This window comes from Aplidium turbinatum, chromosome 3, assembly GCF_918807975.1.
Source record: "Aplidium turbinatum chromosome 3, kaAplTurb1.1, whole genome shotgun sequence".
In the NCBI taxonomy this organism is placed as follows: Eukaryota; Metazoa; Chordata; class Ascidiacea; order Aplousobranchia; family Polyclinidae; genus Aplidium; species Aplidium turbinatum.
In genome coordinates, this window is record NC_137474.1 from 21,548,237 (window position 1) to 21,567,068 (window position 18,832).

An 18,832-nucleotide genomic window follows, 5' to 3' on the forward strand; every position below is an offset into this window, starting at 1 on the left:
TGAATATTAGAAATTTTTCCTCAAAAGCTTGTCAATAATATTGATTTTTTTACGCTATGTCTTAGTACTATCTTTTTGCTATTTATTGATAGTTTAGTGTAAATTCTACGACAAGCAATATTTGCATAATGGCAATATAAAAATACTTAAAAAAAAGTGGGCAGTGTAGGACACGAATGCCTAACACTGCCCATGTAGGGTTCCCACAGTGGCCATCACTTCCTGTAAACACATTGAAGAACACTGTAGCAATTCCAATATTGTCGAAACCGATCTTTCTTTTTGTGAGCAGTCTATTAACTACTCATCATCATCATCATCCGTTCAGTCGTTTACGACTCTCGGTCACTCTATACGTTATCTTTCTCCACATCTCTCGATCCCACGCAGCCTCCTTCAATTCATGCACTCCCATGCCACTGTCATTTACAATCGTGTCAAGCCATCTTGTTTTCGGGCGCCCCCTTCCTCTTCCTCCGCTCACCAAACCAAGCATGATGTCTTTTTCCATTGATTTGCTTCTCATTATGTGGCCAAAATATGAAAGTTTCTGCCTGACGAGTCTAGCTTCTAGGGATATGTCCGGTTTAATTTGTTCAAGAATTTTCTCATTTGTTATTTTGGCTGTCCAAGGAGCACGCAGTAACCTTCTCCAACACCACAATTCAAATGCGTCAATCTTTCTTCTGTCTGTTTTGTTCATTGTCCATGTTTCGCATCCGTAAGTTGCAATTGGGAATATTATAGTTTTGATCAGCTTCTTTTTTGTTTCTAATTTTATATCCTTGCTCTTCCAAATGCTATTCATTCCAACAAATGCATTTCTTCCCAGCGCTATTCTTCTCCTTATCTCTGGTGAGTTATTAGAATCCCAGCTTATTTTTGAGCCTAAAAATATGAATTCATTCACTGTTTCAATTTCTTGATTTTCGATCTTGATGTTTATGTTATCTGCTTTACCAGTTGTTATAATTTTTGTTTTTTTGATGTTGAGTTTCAATCCAGCCCTTTCACTTTCCTTTTTCACTTTGATGATTAAGTCTTCAAGATCTTGTGCGTTCTCGGCCAAAAGGGTAGTGTCATCTGCATATCTCAAGTTGTTTATAATTCTGCCACCGATTTTCACTCCTATATTGGAATTACTCAACCCTGCTCTCCTCATGACCATTTCTGTGTACATATTAAATAGAGAAGGAGATAAAATGCACCCTTGGCGTGTTCCTTTTTCAATTTTAAACCAAGCTGTATTTCCGTATGCTGTTCGAATTGTAGCTTCTTGATTTTCATACAATGACCTTATGAGTTCCAGCAGGTGCATTGGCGTTCCCATGTCTCTCAGACTACTCCAAAGAATGTTATGTTGGATAACATCAAAAGCTTTCGAATAATCAATAAAACACATGTACAGATCTTTTTTGTACTCCCTGCTGGTTTGCATAATCCATCTGAGATTTGCAATTTGGTCACGGGTATCTTTGCCTTTTCTAAAACCAGCCTGCTCATCTGGCATTTCTCTTTCAATAATTGAGCCCAGTCGTTTTTGGATGATTTTCAAAAGAATTTTGCTTGCATGAGGTATTAAGGCTATGGTTCGATAGTTTGAACATGTCCGTATGTCTCCTTTCTTTGGAATTGGAATAAATATTGATCTTTTCCAATCTTTTGGCCATTTTTGTGATTTCCAAATACATTGGCATAAGGCCAATAGTATTTGAATTGGCACATGACTTAATAATTCTGCTGGAATTCCATCGACTCCTGGAGCTTTTTGTTTAGATAGTTGGTCTCTTGCCCAGATAACTTCTTTTTCCAGTATGTCAGGTTCAAGGTCAAACTGTTGACTTTTATGTTCTTCAATCTGTGGTTGCAGTTGAGGGTCCTGATATAACTGCTCAACATACTCCTTCCACCGATTCAAAATTGCTTGTTTGTCATGCAGATCTTCTCCATTTTCTCCACGTACTGTAGCATTCTTGGCCTTGAAGGTTGATCTTGCTTTCTTTACTTGTGAGTAAAGCTCTCGCATGTTCCCAGTTTTACTTGCTGATTCCATCTTCTTACATTTTTCTTCCCAATATATTTTTTTATCTTTCCGAGCTTGTTTTTGGAATTCAGCATTTAGCTTTTTGAATTGTATTCTGTTTCCATTTGCTTTTGCTTTCCTTCTATGTTCTGCTATTTTAATTGTTACAGGGGAAATCCATTGAGCAGATTTGGATGTCTTTTTACTCGGTACATTATTTGCAGCTGCGTCCAAGATCTTTTCCTTTATATTGTCCCATATCATATCAGCTTGCTTGTTTTCAGTGTTAAGAAATTTCAAACTGTTTTCAAGTTCGGCTATATAATTTGGTCCAATCTGTTCTGTGTCATATATCATGTTTCTTTTTTCTTGTTTTGTACCGGCATTGCAAAAACGTACTTTTAGTTTGGTTACTAGCAACTGGTGATCTGTTCCACAGTCAGCTCCCGGATATGTCTTTGTCGCCAGAGTGGAGCTTGACCATTTTTGTTGGCATAAAATATAATCAATTTGATTTCTGTATTGTCCGTTTGGTGAAGTCCAAGTGTATAATCTTCTTTTAGGTTGTTTAAACATAGTGTTGGTTATTGAAAGTTGATGTTCTTGGCAAAATTGAAATAATCTTTCTCCCGATTCGTTTCGGTGACCCAAACCAAGCCCGCCAGTAATTCCCGGTTCTAATGTACTTCCAATCTTAGCGTTGAAGTCTCCCATAATGTATATAATATCTTTTGTAGGTGTTTGCTTCAAAGTATTATGTAGATCCTCATAGAAGTTATCCAAATCTTGTTCTAGAGCATCTGCTGTGGGAGCGTATACCTGGATGATTGTAACACTGTAAGGTTTTCCTCGAATTCGTATGGTCATTATTCTGTCACTGAATACCTGATAGTTTTCGATGCATTTCGACACTTTCTTCGTTGTAATAAACCCAACCCCTCTTCGTCTTATTGTATCATTGCCTGAGTAATAAACAATGTGTTCATCAGAGTTGAAAAAACCGTTGCTAATCCAATGCATTTCGCTTAACCCAAGGATGATAATATTGAGTCGATTCATTTCGTTTTTTATGATTTCCAGTTTTCCTGTACTTAGTCCATTGACATTCCATGTTCCAATTTTGTATGGTTTAGTGAAGCGTAGAGTGGTAATTTCACTGCAAGCCGTTTCAGCAATTAGGGGTCCAAAAGGCTTTGCCCTATTCACGTCATTAGTACTTGAGTTCATTTGACCTTCTCTTTGCTCTTCTCCAGTAGCTTGATTGGTACCATCCAGCCTGGAGGTTCCACTTTCTGGTACCATTTCGTCTCCACTTTTTCGTTTTGTCATCATAGAGTATTTTGGCAAAAGTTCTGGGGCAGGTTGCCAGGTCTTTCCTCAGGCCAGAGCCGTTTAGCCAACGTATATAACCTACGTTGTTGCCACCTCTCCACCACGTTGAGGAGAACGGTTGGACTTAGGAATTAACTACTAACTAGCATGAAAACCCGGAACCATTTTTTTCCAGAAATTTTATTTTTGTTCCAACATTTCGGTATTTTTTTTATAGTATTTTACAGCAAGTTTGAATGCCAGTATGCTAGCTGTCTTGGTCGTGTAGCCGAAGTGATGCTTTGCTGCATCTTGAAGATATACACAAAGCTCCCTCTCTTCTTCGTTGGAGAATAGGCCTATTCTGTTAACAGTAGGCTAAGCTTATATCAGATATTTGGCAATGCCATTGTGAATAGATAGCCTGTAGTCCTATATGTTACGTTTTGGCTAGACATAGCTGCAGCAATTAGGAAGTTACACCAACGATAGTTCCAACAGTGCTCAGGGTGGGCATTGTTGGAACCTTGCAGAATAAATTTGTCAACTGACAACTCGGTGTGATAGATGTTCCGTATTAGCTTAATCAAAACTACACCAACAAACGTTTTTACGGTGCTCTATTTCAGTTTTCTCCCTTGACTACATAAGTGCATAGCCTACGTGCAACTTAATTGCCTATTGTTGCAGAGTGATCTTGTTAGAAAAATGGCTAAGAAAATCGTCAAACATTCTTCGGAAATCATGAAAAGAACTTGCAAAGAAGTCCGTACCAATAGAAAGTCCATCAATTCTGTTTCCAAAGAATTCAGCATTCCTCGTAGACACTGAGGCGTTATTTAGAAAAGTGCACCACCAATGAGTTAAAAACTTTAGCACAGAAGAACTTTCAACCTAACTAGGCCTATAAGGCAAACCGGGGCGTGTTGTCACAGGTTTGGGGTTTTTCAATTTGTGCTTTTGCTATATACAATGCAAGTGATTTAGTTATATCATTCGTACACTGTTCACTTACACTTCCTTTTGCCACTAGTTAAACTTTTTAACCGCAAAAGGATTTCAATAAAATTAATTTTTTTTTTTTTACAAAAATTTGATTTTCTTGAAATCCTTTTGCGATTAAAAACTATAACTAGTGGCAAAAGGAAGTGTAAGTGGACAGTGTACGAATGATATAACCAAATCACTTACATTGTATATAGCAAAAGCACAAATGGAAAAACCCCAAACCTGTGACAACACGCCCGGTTGGCCTTACAAAATCAAATTTTATTACGTGGAATTTACACATTTATACAGTAAATAAGTTGAAATTAATTCAACAACTGCTTTGGGTCTTGTTTCCTTGCTTTCACATATCGACCAAGGGTTCGGTAGTTTATGCCAAATTTTGCTTCTGTTTCTCATAAGCTGTGACCATTATCACAGCTGTGACAACTCGCCCCGACGTACGCAGTCAGACAAAAGTTTTAATGGCGGCTAGAAAAGGCACGCTCTTAACTTCTAAAGTGTCAGCTAAACACCTAACATAATAAGCTATAAAATTGATTTCATACTTGCGGTCAAACTGCTCTTACGAAAGCGTCACACAATTTTGAAAAGTTAGTGAAATTTACATCGATGACCAAGTTTTTGATAATAATTTTATTTAAGCTAAACCTGCTGTCTTTTCTTGACTTTGCTAACCTCAAAATGAAGATGACTCTTAACAAAGCACGTGCTACAAAGATAGACTCGAAGCAGTAAGTGCAAGTACAAAAAAAATTGCTGTGACAACACGCCCCTTGTGACAACACGCCCCGGTTTGCCTTACTTAATGAAGAGTCGATGAGCACGGTTTTCCTTTTTACGTAGGCTACCTTAAAATAATAATAATTTCCTTCAAATTTGACATTCTTTTGCAGCTAGCTGAATGTCTTTAGCTATAAGCCTTCAAGTTGTGACTGGGGTATCGTTGGTCACCTGGCAATACCTCAAACTCGTTAAAGCGTTAAATCAGAATGTATTGCCGCCAAAAACGGAGGTTGAGCACTGTAGGAGGATCTCCTACCACTTGTGGCGTTTAAGTATGAGCGATAGAGAGTTTCACACTCAGAGTCCCAGCATGGTGTATAGCTGGTTCGATGGCCACGTGGTAGCCTATTGTGGCCTTTGCCGCAGCCATTATGGCATTGCAGAAGTCCTGGTATGCCTCGTAGTCGTTGCATGTTTCAGTCGATGGTAACTTTGCAGCAGACTCATTGGTCATGAGGCTGTAATGATCTCAATCGTTTTTTTTGAAGTTCCATCGCTTCACCAGTGAACTAAGGACAGGAACCACAAGTTTTGGGGCGATGATGAGGGACGGCCGGTGTTGGAACCGCGGGAACTTCCCAAGCACTCGTCTGTCTGGAAGAGAGCTGTCGACACTCTCGAAAGCCAAGTCAGGGTTTGTCCCTGTTCCCCAGCGGCTGGAGTTGCAACTGGCTAGTTCCTTTGGATTGAATAGGAGGGCAAGATGGTTTGTAGAGGCCCAGTCAGCCAGCAATTCTCCGTCGCTGTAGCTCCAGTCGATGTGCGGGCAGCTGAAATCGCCAGCGTAGAGACTGGGGGAGGGGTACGTTGGAAGGGATGGTGGCAACATTCGTGAGGGTGGGGGCTTGTAGATGTTGTAGTCTGAGATACAAATGCACACTTTTTTTGGTTTTCGGTAGCCTACTTGGTTTAGCCTATTTGTTGAACTACGGCAAAATTTTCTGCCGAGTTGAGAAGGCGAATCTCTTTACTCTTCCTCCAATTCTTCGCCCGATAGCCCGACCACGGACTGTTACGGCCCTACTGTTAGCGCGAACCCTTTTCTACATGTACCTCTGCGCAAGCCGACCTCCACCGGAGCCGTGGCAGTGGACTCGCTCGGTTTATCCAAGCCGGCTTCGCGCCCTTCTTCTTCTCTGCCTCTGACGGCTACCACCGGAGCTGAAGCTGGGGACCCCATCAGCTCCTCCAAGCCGCCCATGCAACCCTTTTCTCCTAATTCTCTTCAGCGCTATTCATCTCACTCCTCCTTACCCTTTAATCCTGCTCCCATTTGTCCTATACAACCTTGTACCTCGACGCTGTCTGCTGAAGCCCAACCTTTTATCCCACCTACCCAAACCACCCACTCTAAATTCCTGCCAACTATCTCTTCCCAAACCTTGACTCGACCCCGAAGTGACACCATGACATGCAACCAAGCCACGATTGACTCCGGACTCCCACAGACTACCCCAGGGATGTCCATCTCACCCAACATTCAACGATCCATCCAAGACCCTGTTGAACCAGTCAGGGAAAGTAAGACGAAAAGCTCCAGGCGGGCTCTTTGCAGTTTAGTGAACCTTACTTTAGCGGGTGGCATAAATTTCGACCGGTTCTGCATTGAATTGGAAGAGTGGACCGTTGGCACTTCGCCGCCCAAGAGGACACGTCCTCGCAAACCACGCTTCAATCGTGGCGCCCGGGCTCGCGCGGCTCGCCGTCGTTCGAACGGGGGTTCTCCTCGGTCGGACGGTGGGGGTTCGCGCGGGAACGGAGCCCGATATCGTAGGGGCGTGAAGTTGCGAGCCGCCTTCTCGCGGGACGCGAAGGGAACAGTCCGCCGGATCGTTGAAGGAAAAAACAGTGACCGTCGTTGCGAAATCCCACCTCAAGATATTGAGGAGAGATTTCGATGCGACATGACCGCTCCTGAAGCTGGGAGTTGCTCGCAGATGCCCGAGTGGATGAACTCCCATCGTTACGAGCATGATGGTGTGAACCTCTTCACCGTCGATGACGGTGAAGGTCCCATTACGGCCCGGGAGGTGGAGGCGGTCCTCCAGTCGCTTGATGTCGGTTCCGCCCCTGGTTCTGACGGATTGTCCTACGGTTTCTGGAAGACCCTGGACCCAAGAGGGGGACTCTTGGCCAGCCTTTTCGAGACCTGCCGGATCAACCGTCGTGTACCGGACCAGTGGAGAACCAGCAGGATCACACTCATATGTAAAGACCCTGAGGGTGACCTGCACGACGTCAGCAACTGGCGGCCCATCTCCATCTGCCGAAACATTTATAAAATCTACGCCGCCGTATTGGCCCGGCGCCTGCAGCGATGGGCGGTGGAGGGGAATGTTATCAGCCGAGAGCAAAAGGGATTCATGCCCACAGAGGGCGTCTATGAGCATGTGTTCATGCTCGACACCATCCTCTCGGATGCACAGTCACGCAAAAGGCCTGTGTCGGTTGCGTTTCTGGACATTCGAAACGCCTTTGGCAGTGTCCGGCACGAATGCATAGCCGAGGTCCTGCGTCATTTCGACGCCCCCACAGACCTTACTGAGTGCATCTCCGACATATACGTCGACAACACCTGCACCGTCCGCTGCGGCAATGGTGAAACCGACCGTATCCCTGTGGGCCGGGGAGTCCGTCAGGGCTGCCCGTTGTCGGGGCTGCTATTCAATTTGGTCATCGAGGTGCTCCTCAGGGGCGTCTGTGACAAAACGGATTGCGGCTACAACCTTCCTGCCAAAGAAGACGACATTAAAGTGCGTTGTATGGCTTATGCGGACGACATCTGCCTCGTTTCTTCCGATCGCGAGCAGATGATCTCTCTTCTATCTGCTACTGAACCCTTTTCTTCCTGGTCCGGGCTACGGTTCAACCCACGCAAGTGTGGCACCCTTTCCTATGGGAAAGTGTCGGCGTCCCGTCTGCGGGTCGACCCGAAACCTTTCTCCCTTGCCGGGGAGGAAATTCGAGTCATCCCCAAAGGCGAGACGTATAAATACCTCGGCGCTCGAACCGGTTACGCCTCGGACGCATCCCTAACCCAACCCTTCATCTCCACTCTGGAGAAGCACATTTCCTTATTGATGAAATCCTTTCTTACCCCAAGCCAGAAACTTCTGGCACTCACTTCCATCATTCTCCCGTCCGCGTCATGCCATCTGCGAGTGCGGCGCTTTAGACAGTATGAGCTTCTGAAGCTTGACCGACTGGTTTTGCGGTGTTTGAAGGTGGCGTGGCGTCTTCCCAAGTGGGCCTGCAGCGCGTTCTTTTACTGTAAGCCTGCATTGGGAGGTTTGGGCATCACGAACTTGTGTCGCGAAAGTGACACGCTTTCGCTAGCTCATGCTTTCAAGATGCTGACGTCACCTGACAGCATTGTCTCTGCCGTCGCTCTTGGGCAGCTTAGGCGTCATGCCTGTCTGAGGTTCGACACTCCAGATCCCACGACTGACCACCTGGCCAGTTATCTGAATAGTGACCCCCCTCCTGACGGCGCCCGTCCTAGACCGTGCCCTACAGGCGAGAGTCTGTGGGGCCGTGTCCCGGCGGCCACCCGTCGCCTGAACGTACGTTGGTCCGCCCGCCCGGATGGCGGCCTTGAGTTGGCCGCGGGGAGCTCCACAATCACCCCTCCCATAAGGAAAAAAGTGGTGCCGACCCTCCATCAACACAATGACTTGTGGTGGAGGAGACAGTGGGAATCCAAACCTGACCAAGGCAAGACGGTCAGTGCCCACTGCCTGTCCGGATTTTCAAATTCCTGGACCCGGCGCCTGGAGCTCCTGGATCACGCGGACCGAGTATTTGCGTACAAAGCTAGATTGAATCTAATGCCACTTGAATCAAAACCAAGCCATGGCCGCCGTTACCTACCTGCCATGTGTCGTGCTTGTGGGAAAGCGGAAGAGACTCTCCCCCACATATTGAATCACTGCCCTACCGTGATGACTGTCATCACGGAACGACACAATTCAGTATTAAGGGAGATCGTGGGGCACGTGCCTGCCGAATGGCAACCCGGGCTTTCCATAGATAGTACGGTTCCACAGCACGTGGAAGCGGGCGGTGCCTATCTGCGTCCTGACATCGTCTTGCAACGCCCTGACGGTGTCACGGTCGTATGTGACGTCACATGTCCGTTCGACAACGGCGCGGATTCTCTTCGAAAAGCCGCCGACAGGAAACACGACAAGTACGGCGAGTTATGTGTCAACATAAAGGAAGACAGGAAGCGCCCTTGCAGGGACGTCCTGTCACTTCCGTTCGTCGTAGGCTCCCTCGGGAGCTATGCCCCGACGAGCTCTCGAGCTCTGACGGCCTTGGGCGTTCCTGCTCGTGGGGTAGCAGAGGTGGCTAGAAAAGTGGCTTCCCTCTCAATCAAAGGATCCTTCCGCGTCTGGAAAGCTTGGAACGCCGGGCTCACTTGTGGAGGGGCTACGTCATAGAAAAGACGACATCAGCGATCAGAAACTTATTCCCTAATAACGTTGCAGTAAGTATCCGAGCGCGCAAGACAGTAAACCGTTTAGACGTTATAACCTTATAACAATATTGGCTTAAAATTGATCACCTTATGTCATCACCTTATTTCTATAAACCTGCGCCATTTCTTTTATATGATACTCCAGTCTCTTCAAAAACAATCATTCTAAAGTAAAAAGGAAGGAAATAAAATACCTCATGTACATTGTGACTTGAGACTGGTTTAATAGGAATTAAGCAATTTCAATCATCACTAGATTCTCTATGTACTAATCAATCAATTGTTTCGAACTGTCATACGCTGCTTTCGCCTTGTAACGCTGGTCTTGCCCGCTCGGATCAACATCGCTCCGCTTTCAATACATTGATCAACACGTTCCCCTGATCAACTCGATGCAGCCTCAAAACTTCTACCCCAATTTTCTATTTTTACCGGTAATGTAGCCTATCAGTGCCTCTGGTTTCGATCGCTAGCCTCCCCGACCCAGCTGGGCGAACCTGCCTCAACGTCTGGCCAGTGCATATCCGTGCTCGCCGAATGAAAGCTTACTCTTCTCCAGTGAGTATTAATTACACTCCCACCTATATATATATATATATATATATATTTTTTTTTTTGATTACAGTATATTGATTCATCGAGCCTCTGCTCCACATTTTTATTGAATATTCGTCTGCCACGAGAGCCAAATTATCCTTAAATGGTTCGACTCTCTTCCTCGTGGGAGACCCCAATTTTATCCGCTCTGCCTACTGGCAGACCTGGTATAAGAGTCAAAGTACCTGCGCGAGGACGCGTGAAGGAGACGTGGGCGCTGCCCGGCTGTCAATTACTGCCGGTTCCAGCGTCCACACGCGACGGGTCGCCCGGTCCGTCGCAGGGCTTCTTTCTGGGCTATGCAGAAAGAGCCTGTCTCCCTGGCCCGCTCCGCCATTCTAAATTTGCGGACGGTCCATATAGTGTTTCGATCCACACTCTCCCTCCACAGGTACCTCGACTCCCCAGCCTGGCCCCCGCGACCTAAGCTGGTGGACTTACCCCTCCGGGTGCATCGTCACCCCTAAATTACGCCGCTCCCCGCCGCCGCGGGGTGTGGCAGGCCGGTTTTTGAAAGTCTTCGACCTGGCTATGTTTGTTTGTGCTCTCTCGCCGTGTCAATTATTTGTACCCGTGCGCTGTTGATGCAAATAAAACAGTTTAACACAAAAGTACGGTAACCTACTCAGTCTCGAACCATTCGGAAATTTAAAGAAAGGTAATTCGTCAACCTCAAGTCTTTAGTACCCTACCCAATCAACACGGAATACTTTAATACCCAATCTTTACCCAGTTTGTTGTTCTGCAGTAAAACGAAATCAAAACTTGGTCAGGAAATTTGAAATTAAGAATTCTCAGCAAAAAGAAAATTATCAGTTTTAGAAACAGTAAATTTGCTAGCTGCCAGTGAAAAGTACGGTAACCTACTCAGTCTCGAACCATTCGGAAATTTAAAGAAAGGTAATTCATCAACCTCAAGTCTTTAGTACCCTACCCAATCAACACGGAATACTTAAATACCCAATCTACCCTAGCTAACCTTTCCCACCCTTATCAAGCACCGGGATTCGCAATTCCAGCCCGGGCTTGTTACCCCCATCTTTACCCCGAAGATCACACTAAATTTTGGTTTAAGAAGAGAAAAGATCAAAAAAGACTTTAAAAACTGTAATTATTTGTGTTTTGTTGTTTTATAGTAATTTTCATAAATAAATTAAAATCCAGTTGCAACATTTAAAAACCAAAAAAATCCTAGCCTAATTTTTGAACATCTTTACATCAATATTGCCGCTCAGTTTTATCAATTCGAATAATTTTAGTTATATTGTGTAACCAACTTGTGTGCTTTCTACATTTTTGTAAAAATAAGCTAATTGACCCATCTATTTTACCCAAATTATCACCCATTTCGACCATTTTTTTTATCATAGCCTTTTAGCTTTAATTCTGCGACAATCCTAGTGTTGCCAGTGATCTTTCAATATAATTTTATCTCTTTCTTCTTAATCTTACATTAGACGTTATTCATATTTTCTTTTCACTTGGAATCTCTCATCCTTGAACTAAACTGATTGTTTTCCACCAATTTTGCGACCTTTTGACTTGTATATTGTATTGTTGTTCTGTATTTTAGCCGTAAAGTATCTCGTATGGTCACTCTGCCAGCTAGCATAAAGTTTAATGGTGACGTCACAATCGAATATTCAAACAATTGCTTTTAAAGCATTAATTATCCTTTTTCAATCTGTCTCACTAATTCGTAATCAAACTTTGTTTTCTTTTCAACTTTAACCGACATTTCCATTTTAGTATTATTCATTAACGTAGAATCAACGTAAATTGTTTTTTCTATTTTATTTGTCAATTCTTTAGCAAATCTCTGATTCAACCCTCAATTTGATTGAAATCTGTCACTTGTTATTTAAATTGTTAGTTAACTCTCCAAAACATAGAAACGTCGCTTTAAACTTTAAACAATTAATTTGATTGCAATCTGTCACTTGTTATTTAAATTGTTAGCTAACTCTCCAAAACATAGAAACGTCGCTTTAAACTTTAAACAATTTGTAATAACCAGCTTTTTAGAACTATTTTATTTAAACCATGTCTCGCTTTTCAAGTCGTACAGGTTTGAAGACTTCTAGACATAACCTGGCCGGTGTTGGTTTCTCCTTCCCACCTTCTCAGTCCACTGGCTTAGGCTGGCCGACGAGGAAGCAGGTTCCTGTGAGTGGTCACTCACTCAACCCAGATGGTGAAGCCTCCCCGGTAGACTCACTGCTTTTTGCGAACTCGTCACTTCGTCACGGTGACGAGGGTCCGATCCGCAATTCCACACCACATCGTGGCCACCCCACCCATTTCGAGTCACCCTTCCAGAGGTCGAATAGACTGCAGTCCGTCTGCCCTATTCGCCTCACCCTCCCGAATCTATTCCCCCTTCTCTGTCCTTTCTCCACTTGCAGGAGGGCATCTCAACCTTACCGAGATGTGCAGGCGTATCAGGACCATATGCGAGCATTTCATGGTTCGCGCGCCGAGTTCCTGATCACCTGCAGCAGGTGCTGCCGTGTTCTCCCTCGAGCTTACAAGCTGGATGGGGCCCAAGAGCACTGGCAATCCTGCCCCGAGGGCCTTCAATTGCCAACCTGCCTTCCCTGGCCGAGCAATGACCCGACACCCTCGGAGAGCCAAACCAGACCCCCCATGATGACCAAGCCTGGGCTTTCCTACGCCTCTGTTGTCAGGCGTGGAAGGCGCCGGCCCTCGACTGCAGGCGCATCGGTCGAGGGGTCACCCCCTCTTCCCCCTTCCTCTGTCATCCGTTCTCAAGTCTTCTGGCGCCAAGGCATAGACAGCACTTCCACTTTGCCCCCCCCACCTGAACTTTTCCATTCTATTCTAACTCATCCAGGCAAAACTTCACTCAGCCCTGCTGATACTGACAGCTTGCCTGATCTAGATGTGTTGTTTCTTCCTCGTCTGTCTTCGGCCGGACCTGGGTCGGAAAGTGGGGACTCTTCCGACTCGTCTGACTCGTCGAACAGCGAATCTCTTTCCTCTTCTTCCACTTCCTCGCCTGATAGCCCAACCACGGACTGTTACGGCCCTACTGTCAGAGCGAATCCTCTTCTACATGTACCCCTCTGCGCAAGCCGACCTCCACCGGATCCGTGGCAGTGGACTCGCTCGGTTTATCCAAGCCGGCTTCGCGCCCTTTTTCTTTTTCTTCTCTGCCACTGACGGCCACCACCGGAGCTGAAACTAGAGACTTAATCAGCTATTCCAAGCCGCCCATGCAAACCTTTTCATCTAAGTCTCTTCAACATCCATCTCACTCCTCTTTACTCTTTAATCCTGTTTCCATCTGTCCTATACAACCTTGTTCCTCGACGCTGTCTGCTGAAGCCCAACCTTTTACCCCACCTACCCAAACCACCCACTCTAAATTCCTGCCAACTATCTCTCCCCAAACCTTGACTCGACCCCGAAGCAAGCCCGCAACCAGGGGGGGGCATTGGGGGCATTTGCCCCCCCCGAAATTTTTTGAAAAAATGTTAAGCGTTCTATGCAGTATGAAATGTACTAGCCTATCACAGGTACAGCCATACTGTAGAGTGTAGACTATCGAAACCGAAAGTAGGCTACGCTGGTTGGAAGCCATGCTAACGATTTTGTTCGATAAATTAGGCTGGCATCCTCATTATCTGTTTCGTTAGCGTATACATAATGTCAGCATCCATCATCACCACACAAAGCGTTTAAAAACAACTAAATAATTCGAGATCAAAAGCAGCTGCGATAGCGTGGTGAATAAGCTCTGTATACATACCGTAGCCTATGTAGATGGCCTTCTACAAGAATTGCAAGGAACATTTCATGAGCATTTTAAAACAGCTGCCCAAATTCAACTCATTGTGACTAGAAATGTCGCTTCAACGAGGTATAGTGACATTGACAATACAGTACAATTTTACAAAGGAGGCATTGACTGCGAAGCCATGATAGATGAACTTGCCAGGTTGAAAATTAAGTGGGAACGAATTCTTGAAAGTGAAAGGCCAGCAAGTGCGATTGATGCGGTGTCAGCAATAGAATCCCAAAAAGAGTTTTATCCAAACATTTACAAACTCTTGATAATTTTGGCTACACTTCCAGTCACAACCGCTTCTGCAGAAAGAACATTTAGCTGTCTACGACGCTTGAAAAGTTACCTTAGAAGCACTATGGGGCAGGACAGGCTTTCTGGACTAGCTCTCATGCAAATCCATCGTACTCAAATTCCAAGCGCGGAATTGGTGTTAAACGAACTTGCCAAATCAAGTAAAAAGTTAGACATTATGCTCTAAATTAAAATGTCATATTGCATTTGCAAAGTCAACTTCTTTGGGCCTACAAACATAAAAACTTGTTGAGCCAACAAAATGTTTCAGGATTGTAGTTTGGAATTACCGTGTTGAGTTTATTCATATGTAGGCTATCTGTTTGTTTGATGTAAATATATGTTATTGATAAATTTATGACTCCAGTCGTGCCAATGCAGTTCGTAGCCTACAGATGTTGTATTTTATTTGTAATCGACTGAACACATTACTGTATATCGTAATTTTCTTCCTTGGGTAGTCATAGCTAAATGAGAAAAGGTTACAAAGGCTAGTTTTCTTTAATGCTGTACTAAACAAAAACGTGATTGACATAAGTTATGACCACTGAACCGTAACATGGTAGTGCCACACACTCTTGTCCCTTATCAATAGGCGTAGACATTAACATAAAAATGTCACAATGCATCATTTTAATGTTTGTTATTTGATAAAAATTAAATGCCCCCCCCGAAAATATTTGCTGGTTGCGGGCCTGCCCCGAAGTGACACCATGACATGCAACCAAGCCACGATTGACCCCGGACTCCCACAGACTACCCCAGGGATGTCCATCACACCCAACAATCAACGATCCATCCAACACCCTGTTGAACCGGTCAGGGAAAGTAAGACGAAGAGCTCCAGGCGGGCTCTTCGCAGTTTAGTGAACCTTACTTTAGCGGGTGGCATAAATTTCGACCAGTTCTGCATCGAATTGGAAGAGTGGACCGTTGGCACTTCGCCGCCCAAGAGGACACGTCCTCGCAAACCACGCTTCAATCGTGGCGCCCGGGCTCGCGCGGCTCGCCGTCGTTCGAACGGGGTTCTCCTCGGTCGGACGGTGGGGGTTCGCGCGGGAACGGAGCCCGATATCGTAGCGGCGTGGGGTTGCAAGCCGCCTTCTCGCGGGACGCGAAGGGAACGGTCCGCCGGATCGTTGAAGGAAAAAACTGTGACCGTCGTTGCGAAATCCCACCTCAAGAAATTGAAGAGAGATTTCGACGCGACATGACCGCTCCTGAAGCTGGGAGTTGCTCGCAGATGCCCGAGTGGATGAACGCCCACCGCTACGAGCATGATAATGTAAACCTCTCCACCGTCGATGACGGTGAAGGTCCCATTACGGCCCGGGAGGTGGAGGCGGTCCTCCAGTCGCTAGATGCCGGTTCCGCCCCTGGTTCTGACGGATTGTCCTACGGTTTCTGGAAGATCCTGGACCCAAGAGGGGGACTCTTGGCCAGCCTTTTCGAGACCTGCCGGATCAACCGTCGTGTACCGGACCAGTGGAGAGCCAGCAGGATCACACTCATATGTAAAGACCCTGAGGGTGACCTGCACGACGTCAGCAACTGGCGGCCCATCTCCATCTGCCGAAACATATACAAGATTTACGCCGCCGTATTGGCCCGGCGCCTGCAGCGATGGGCGGTGGAGGGGAATGTTATCAGCCGAGAGCAAAAGGGATTCATGCCCACAGAAGGCGTCTATGAGCATGTGTTCATGCTCGACACCATCCTCTCGGATGCACAGTCACGCAAAAGGCCTGTGTCGGTTGCGTTTCTGGACATCCGAAACGCCTTTGGCAGTGTCCGGCACGAGTGCATAGCCGAGGTCCTGCGTCATTTCGACGCCCCCACAGACCTTATTGAATGCATCTCCGACATATACGTCGCTAACACCTGCACCGTCCGCTGCGGCAATGGTGAAACCGACCGTATCCCTGTGGGGCGGGGAGTCCGTCAGGGCTGCCCGTTGTCTGGGCTGCTATTCAATTTGGTCATCGAGGTGCTCCTCAGGGGCGTCCGTGACAAAACGGATTGCGGCTACAACCTTCCTGCCAAAGAAGACGACATTAAAGTGCGTTGTATGGCTTATGCGGACGACATCTGCCTCGTTTCTTCCGATCGCGAGCAGATGATCTCTCTCCTATCTTCTACCGAACCCTTCTCTTCCTGGTCTGGGCTACGGTTCAACCCACGCAAGTGTGGCACCCTTTCGTATGGGAAAGTGTCGGCGTCCCGTCTGCGGGCCGACCCGAAACCTTTCTCCCTTGCCGGGGAGAAAATTCGAGTCATCCCCAAGGGCGAGACGTATAAATACCTCGGCGCTCGAACCGGTTACGCCTCGGACGCATCCCTAACCCAACCCTTCATCTCCACTCTGGAGAAGCACATTTCTCTATTAATGAAATCCTTTCTTACCCCAAGCCAGAAACTCCTGGCACTCACCTCTATCATTCTCCCGTCCGCGTCATACCATCTGCGAGTGCGGCGCTTCAGACAGTATGAGCTTCTGAAGCTTGACCGACTGGTATTGCGGTGTTTGAAGGTGGCGTGGCGTCTTCCCAAGTGGGCGTGCAGCGCGTTCTTCTACTGTAAGCCTGCATTAGGAGGTTTGGGCATCCTGAACTTGTGTCGCGAAAGTGACACGCTTTCGGTAGCTCATGCTTTCAAGATGCTGACGTCACCTGACAACATTGTCTCTGCCGTCGCTCTTGGGCAGCTTAGGCGTCATGCCTGTCTGAGGCTCGGCACTCCGGATCCCACGCCTGGTCACCTGGCCAGTTATCTAAACAGTGAACCCCCTCCCGACGGCGCCCGCTCTAGACCGTGCCCTACAGGCGAGAGCCTGTGGGGCCGTGTCCCGGCGGCCACCCGTCGTCTGAACGTACGCTGGTCCGCCCGCCCGGATGGCGGCCTTGAGTTGGCCGCGGGGAGCTCCACAATCACCCCTCCCTTAAGGAAAAAAGTGGTGCCGACCCTCCATCAACACAATGACTTGTGGTGGAGGAGACAGTGGGAATCCAAACCTGACCAAGGCAAGTCGGTCAGTGCCCACTGCCTGTCCGGTTTCTCAAATTCCTGGACCCGGCGCCCAGAGCTCCTGGATCACGCGGACCGAGTATTTGCGTACAAAGCTAGATTGAATCTAATGCCACTTAAATCAAAACCAAGCCATGGCCGCCGTTACCTACCTGCCATGTGTCGTGCTTGTGGGAAAGCGGAAGAGACTCTCCCCCACATATTGAATCACTGCCCTACCGTGATGACTGTCATCACGGAACGACACAATTCAGTATTGAGGGAGATCGTGGGGCACGTGCCTGCCGAATGGCAACCCGGGCTTTCCATAGATAGTACGGTTCCACAGCACGTGGAAGCGGGCGGTGCCGATCTGCGTCCTGACATCGTCTTGCAACGCCCTGACGGTGTCACGGTCGTATGTGACGTCACATGTCCATTCGACAACGGCGCGGATTCTCTTCGAAAAGCCGCCGACAGGAAACACGACAAGTACGGCGAGTTATGTGTCAACATAAAGGAAGACAGGAAGCGCCCTTGCAGGGACGTCCTGTCACTTCCGTTCGTCGTAGGCTCCCTCGGGAGCTATGCCCGGACGAGCATTCGAGCTCTGACGGCCTTGGGCGTTCCTTCTCGTGGGGTAGCAGAGGTGGCTAGAAAAGTGGCTTCCCTCTCAATCAAAGGATCCTTCCGCGTCTGGAAAGCTTGGAACGCCGGGCTCACTTGTGGAGGGGCTACGTCATAGAAAAGACGACTTCAGCGATCAGAAACTTATTCCCCAATAACAGAAACGTTGCAGTAAGTATCCGAGCGCGCAAGACAGCAAACCGTTTAGACGTCATAACCTTATATCAATTGTCTTAAAATTCATCACCTTATATCATCAACTTATGTCTATAAACCAGTGTCATCTTTTTTTATAACGCTCCAGTCTCATCAAACCCAAGCATTCAAAAATGAACAAAGGAAAGGAATAAAATGTCTAATGTACATGGTTTAACAGCAATTAAGTAACTTCAATCATCACTATATCTCTATGTATTAATCAATCAATTGTTTCGAATTATCTTACGCTGCCTTCGCCTTGTAACGCTGTTTTTGCCCGCTCGGATCAACCTCGCTCTGCTTTCAACGCATTGATCAACACGATCCCCTGATCAACTCGATGCAGCCTCAAAATTTCCACCCCAATTTTCTACTTTTTCCTGGTAATGTAGCCTATCAGTGCCTCTAGTTTCAATCGCTAGCCTCCCCGACCCAGCTGGGCGAACCTGCGTCAACGTCTGGCCAGTGCACATCCGTGCTCGCCGAATCAAAGCTTACTCTTCTCCAGTGAGTATGTATTACAATCCCACCTATATTTTTTGTTTCTATTGATTAATCAAGCCTCTGCTCCACATTTTTATTTGAATTTTGTTTGCCACGAGAACCAAATTATCCTTAAATAGTTGACTCTCTTCCTCGTGGTAGACCCCAAATTTATCCGCTCTGCCTACTGGCAGACCGGGTATAAGAGTCAAGT

General features: G+C 46.6%; 1 protein-coding gene across 1 annotated transcript; it reads right to left on the minus strand.

Moving 5' to 3' along the window:
* Positions 1 to 215: 215 nt before the first annotated feature.
* LOC145766634 (uncharacterized) lies at positions 216 to 3,352 on the minus strand. Its single transcript, XM_082578348.1, has 2 exons — positions 1,209 to 3,352; positions 216 to 222 (listed from the first exon to the last, which is right to left on the minus strand). The coding sequence occupies exons 1-2, from the start codon at positions 3,350 to 3,352 to the stop codon at positions 216 to 218; spliced, it is 2,151 nt and encodes a 716-aa protein (XP_082434474.1).
* Positions 3,353 to 18,832: the final 15,480 nt, after the last annotated feature.

Coding starts and splice junctions, on each gene's coding strand:
- LOC145766634 (XM_082578348.1), bottom strand. CDS start 3,352: ATGACAAAACGAAAAAGTGGAGACGAAATGGTACCAGAAAGTGGAACC.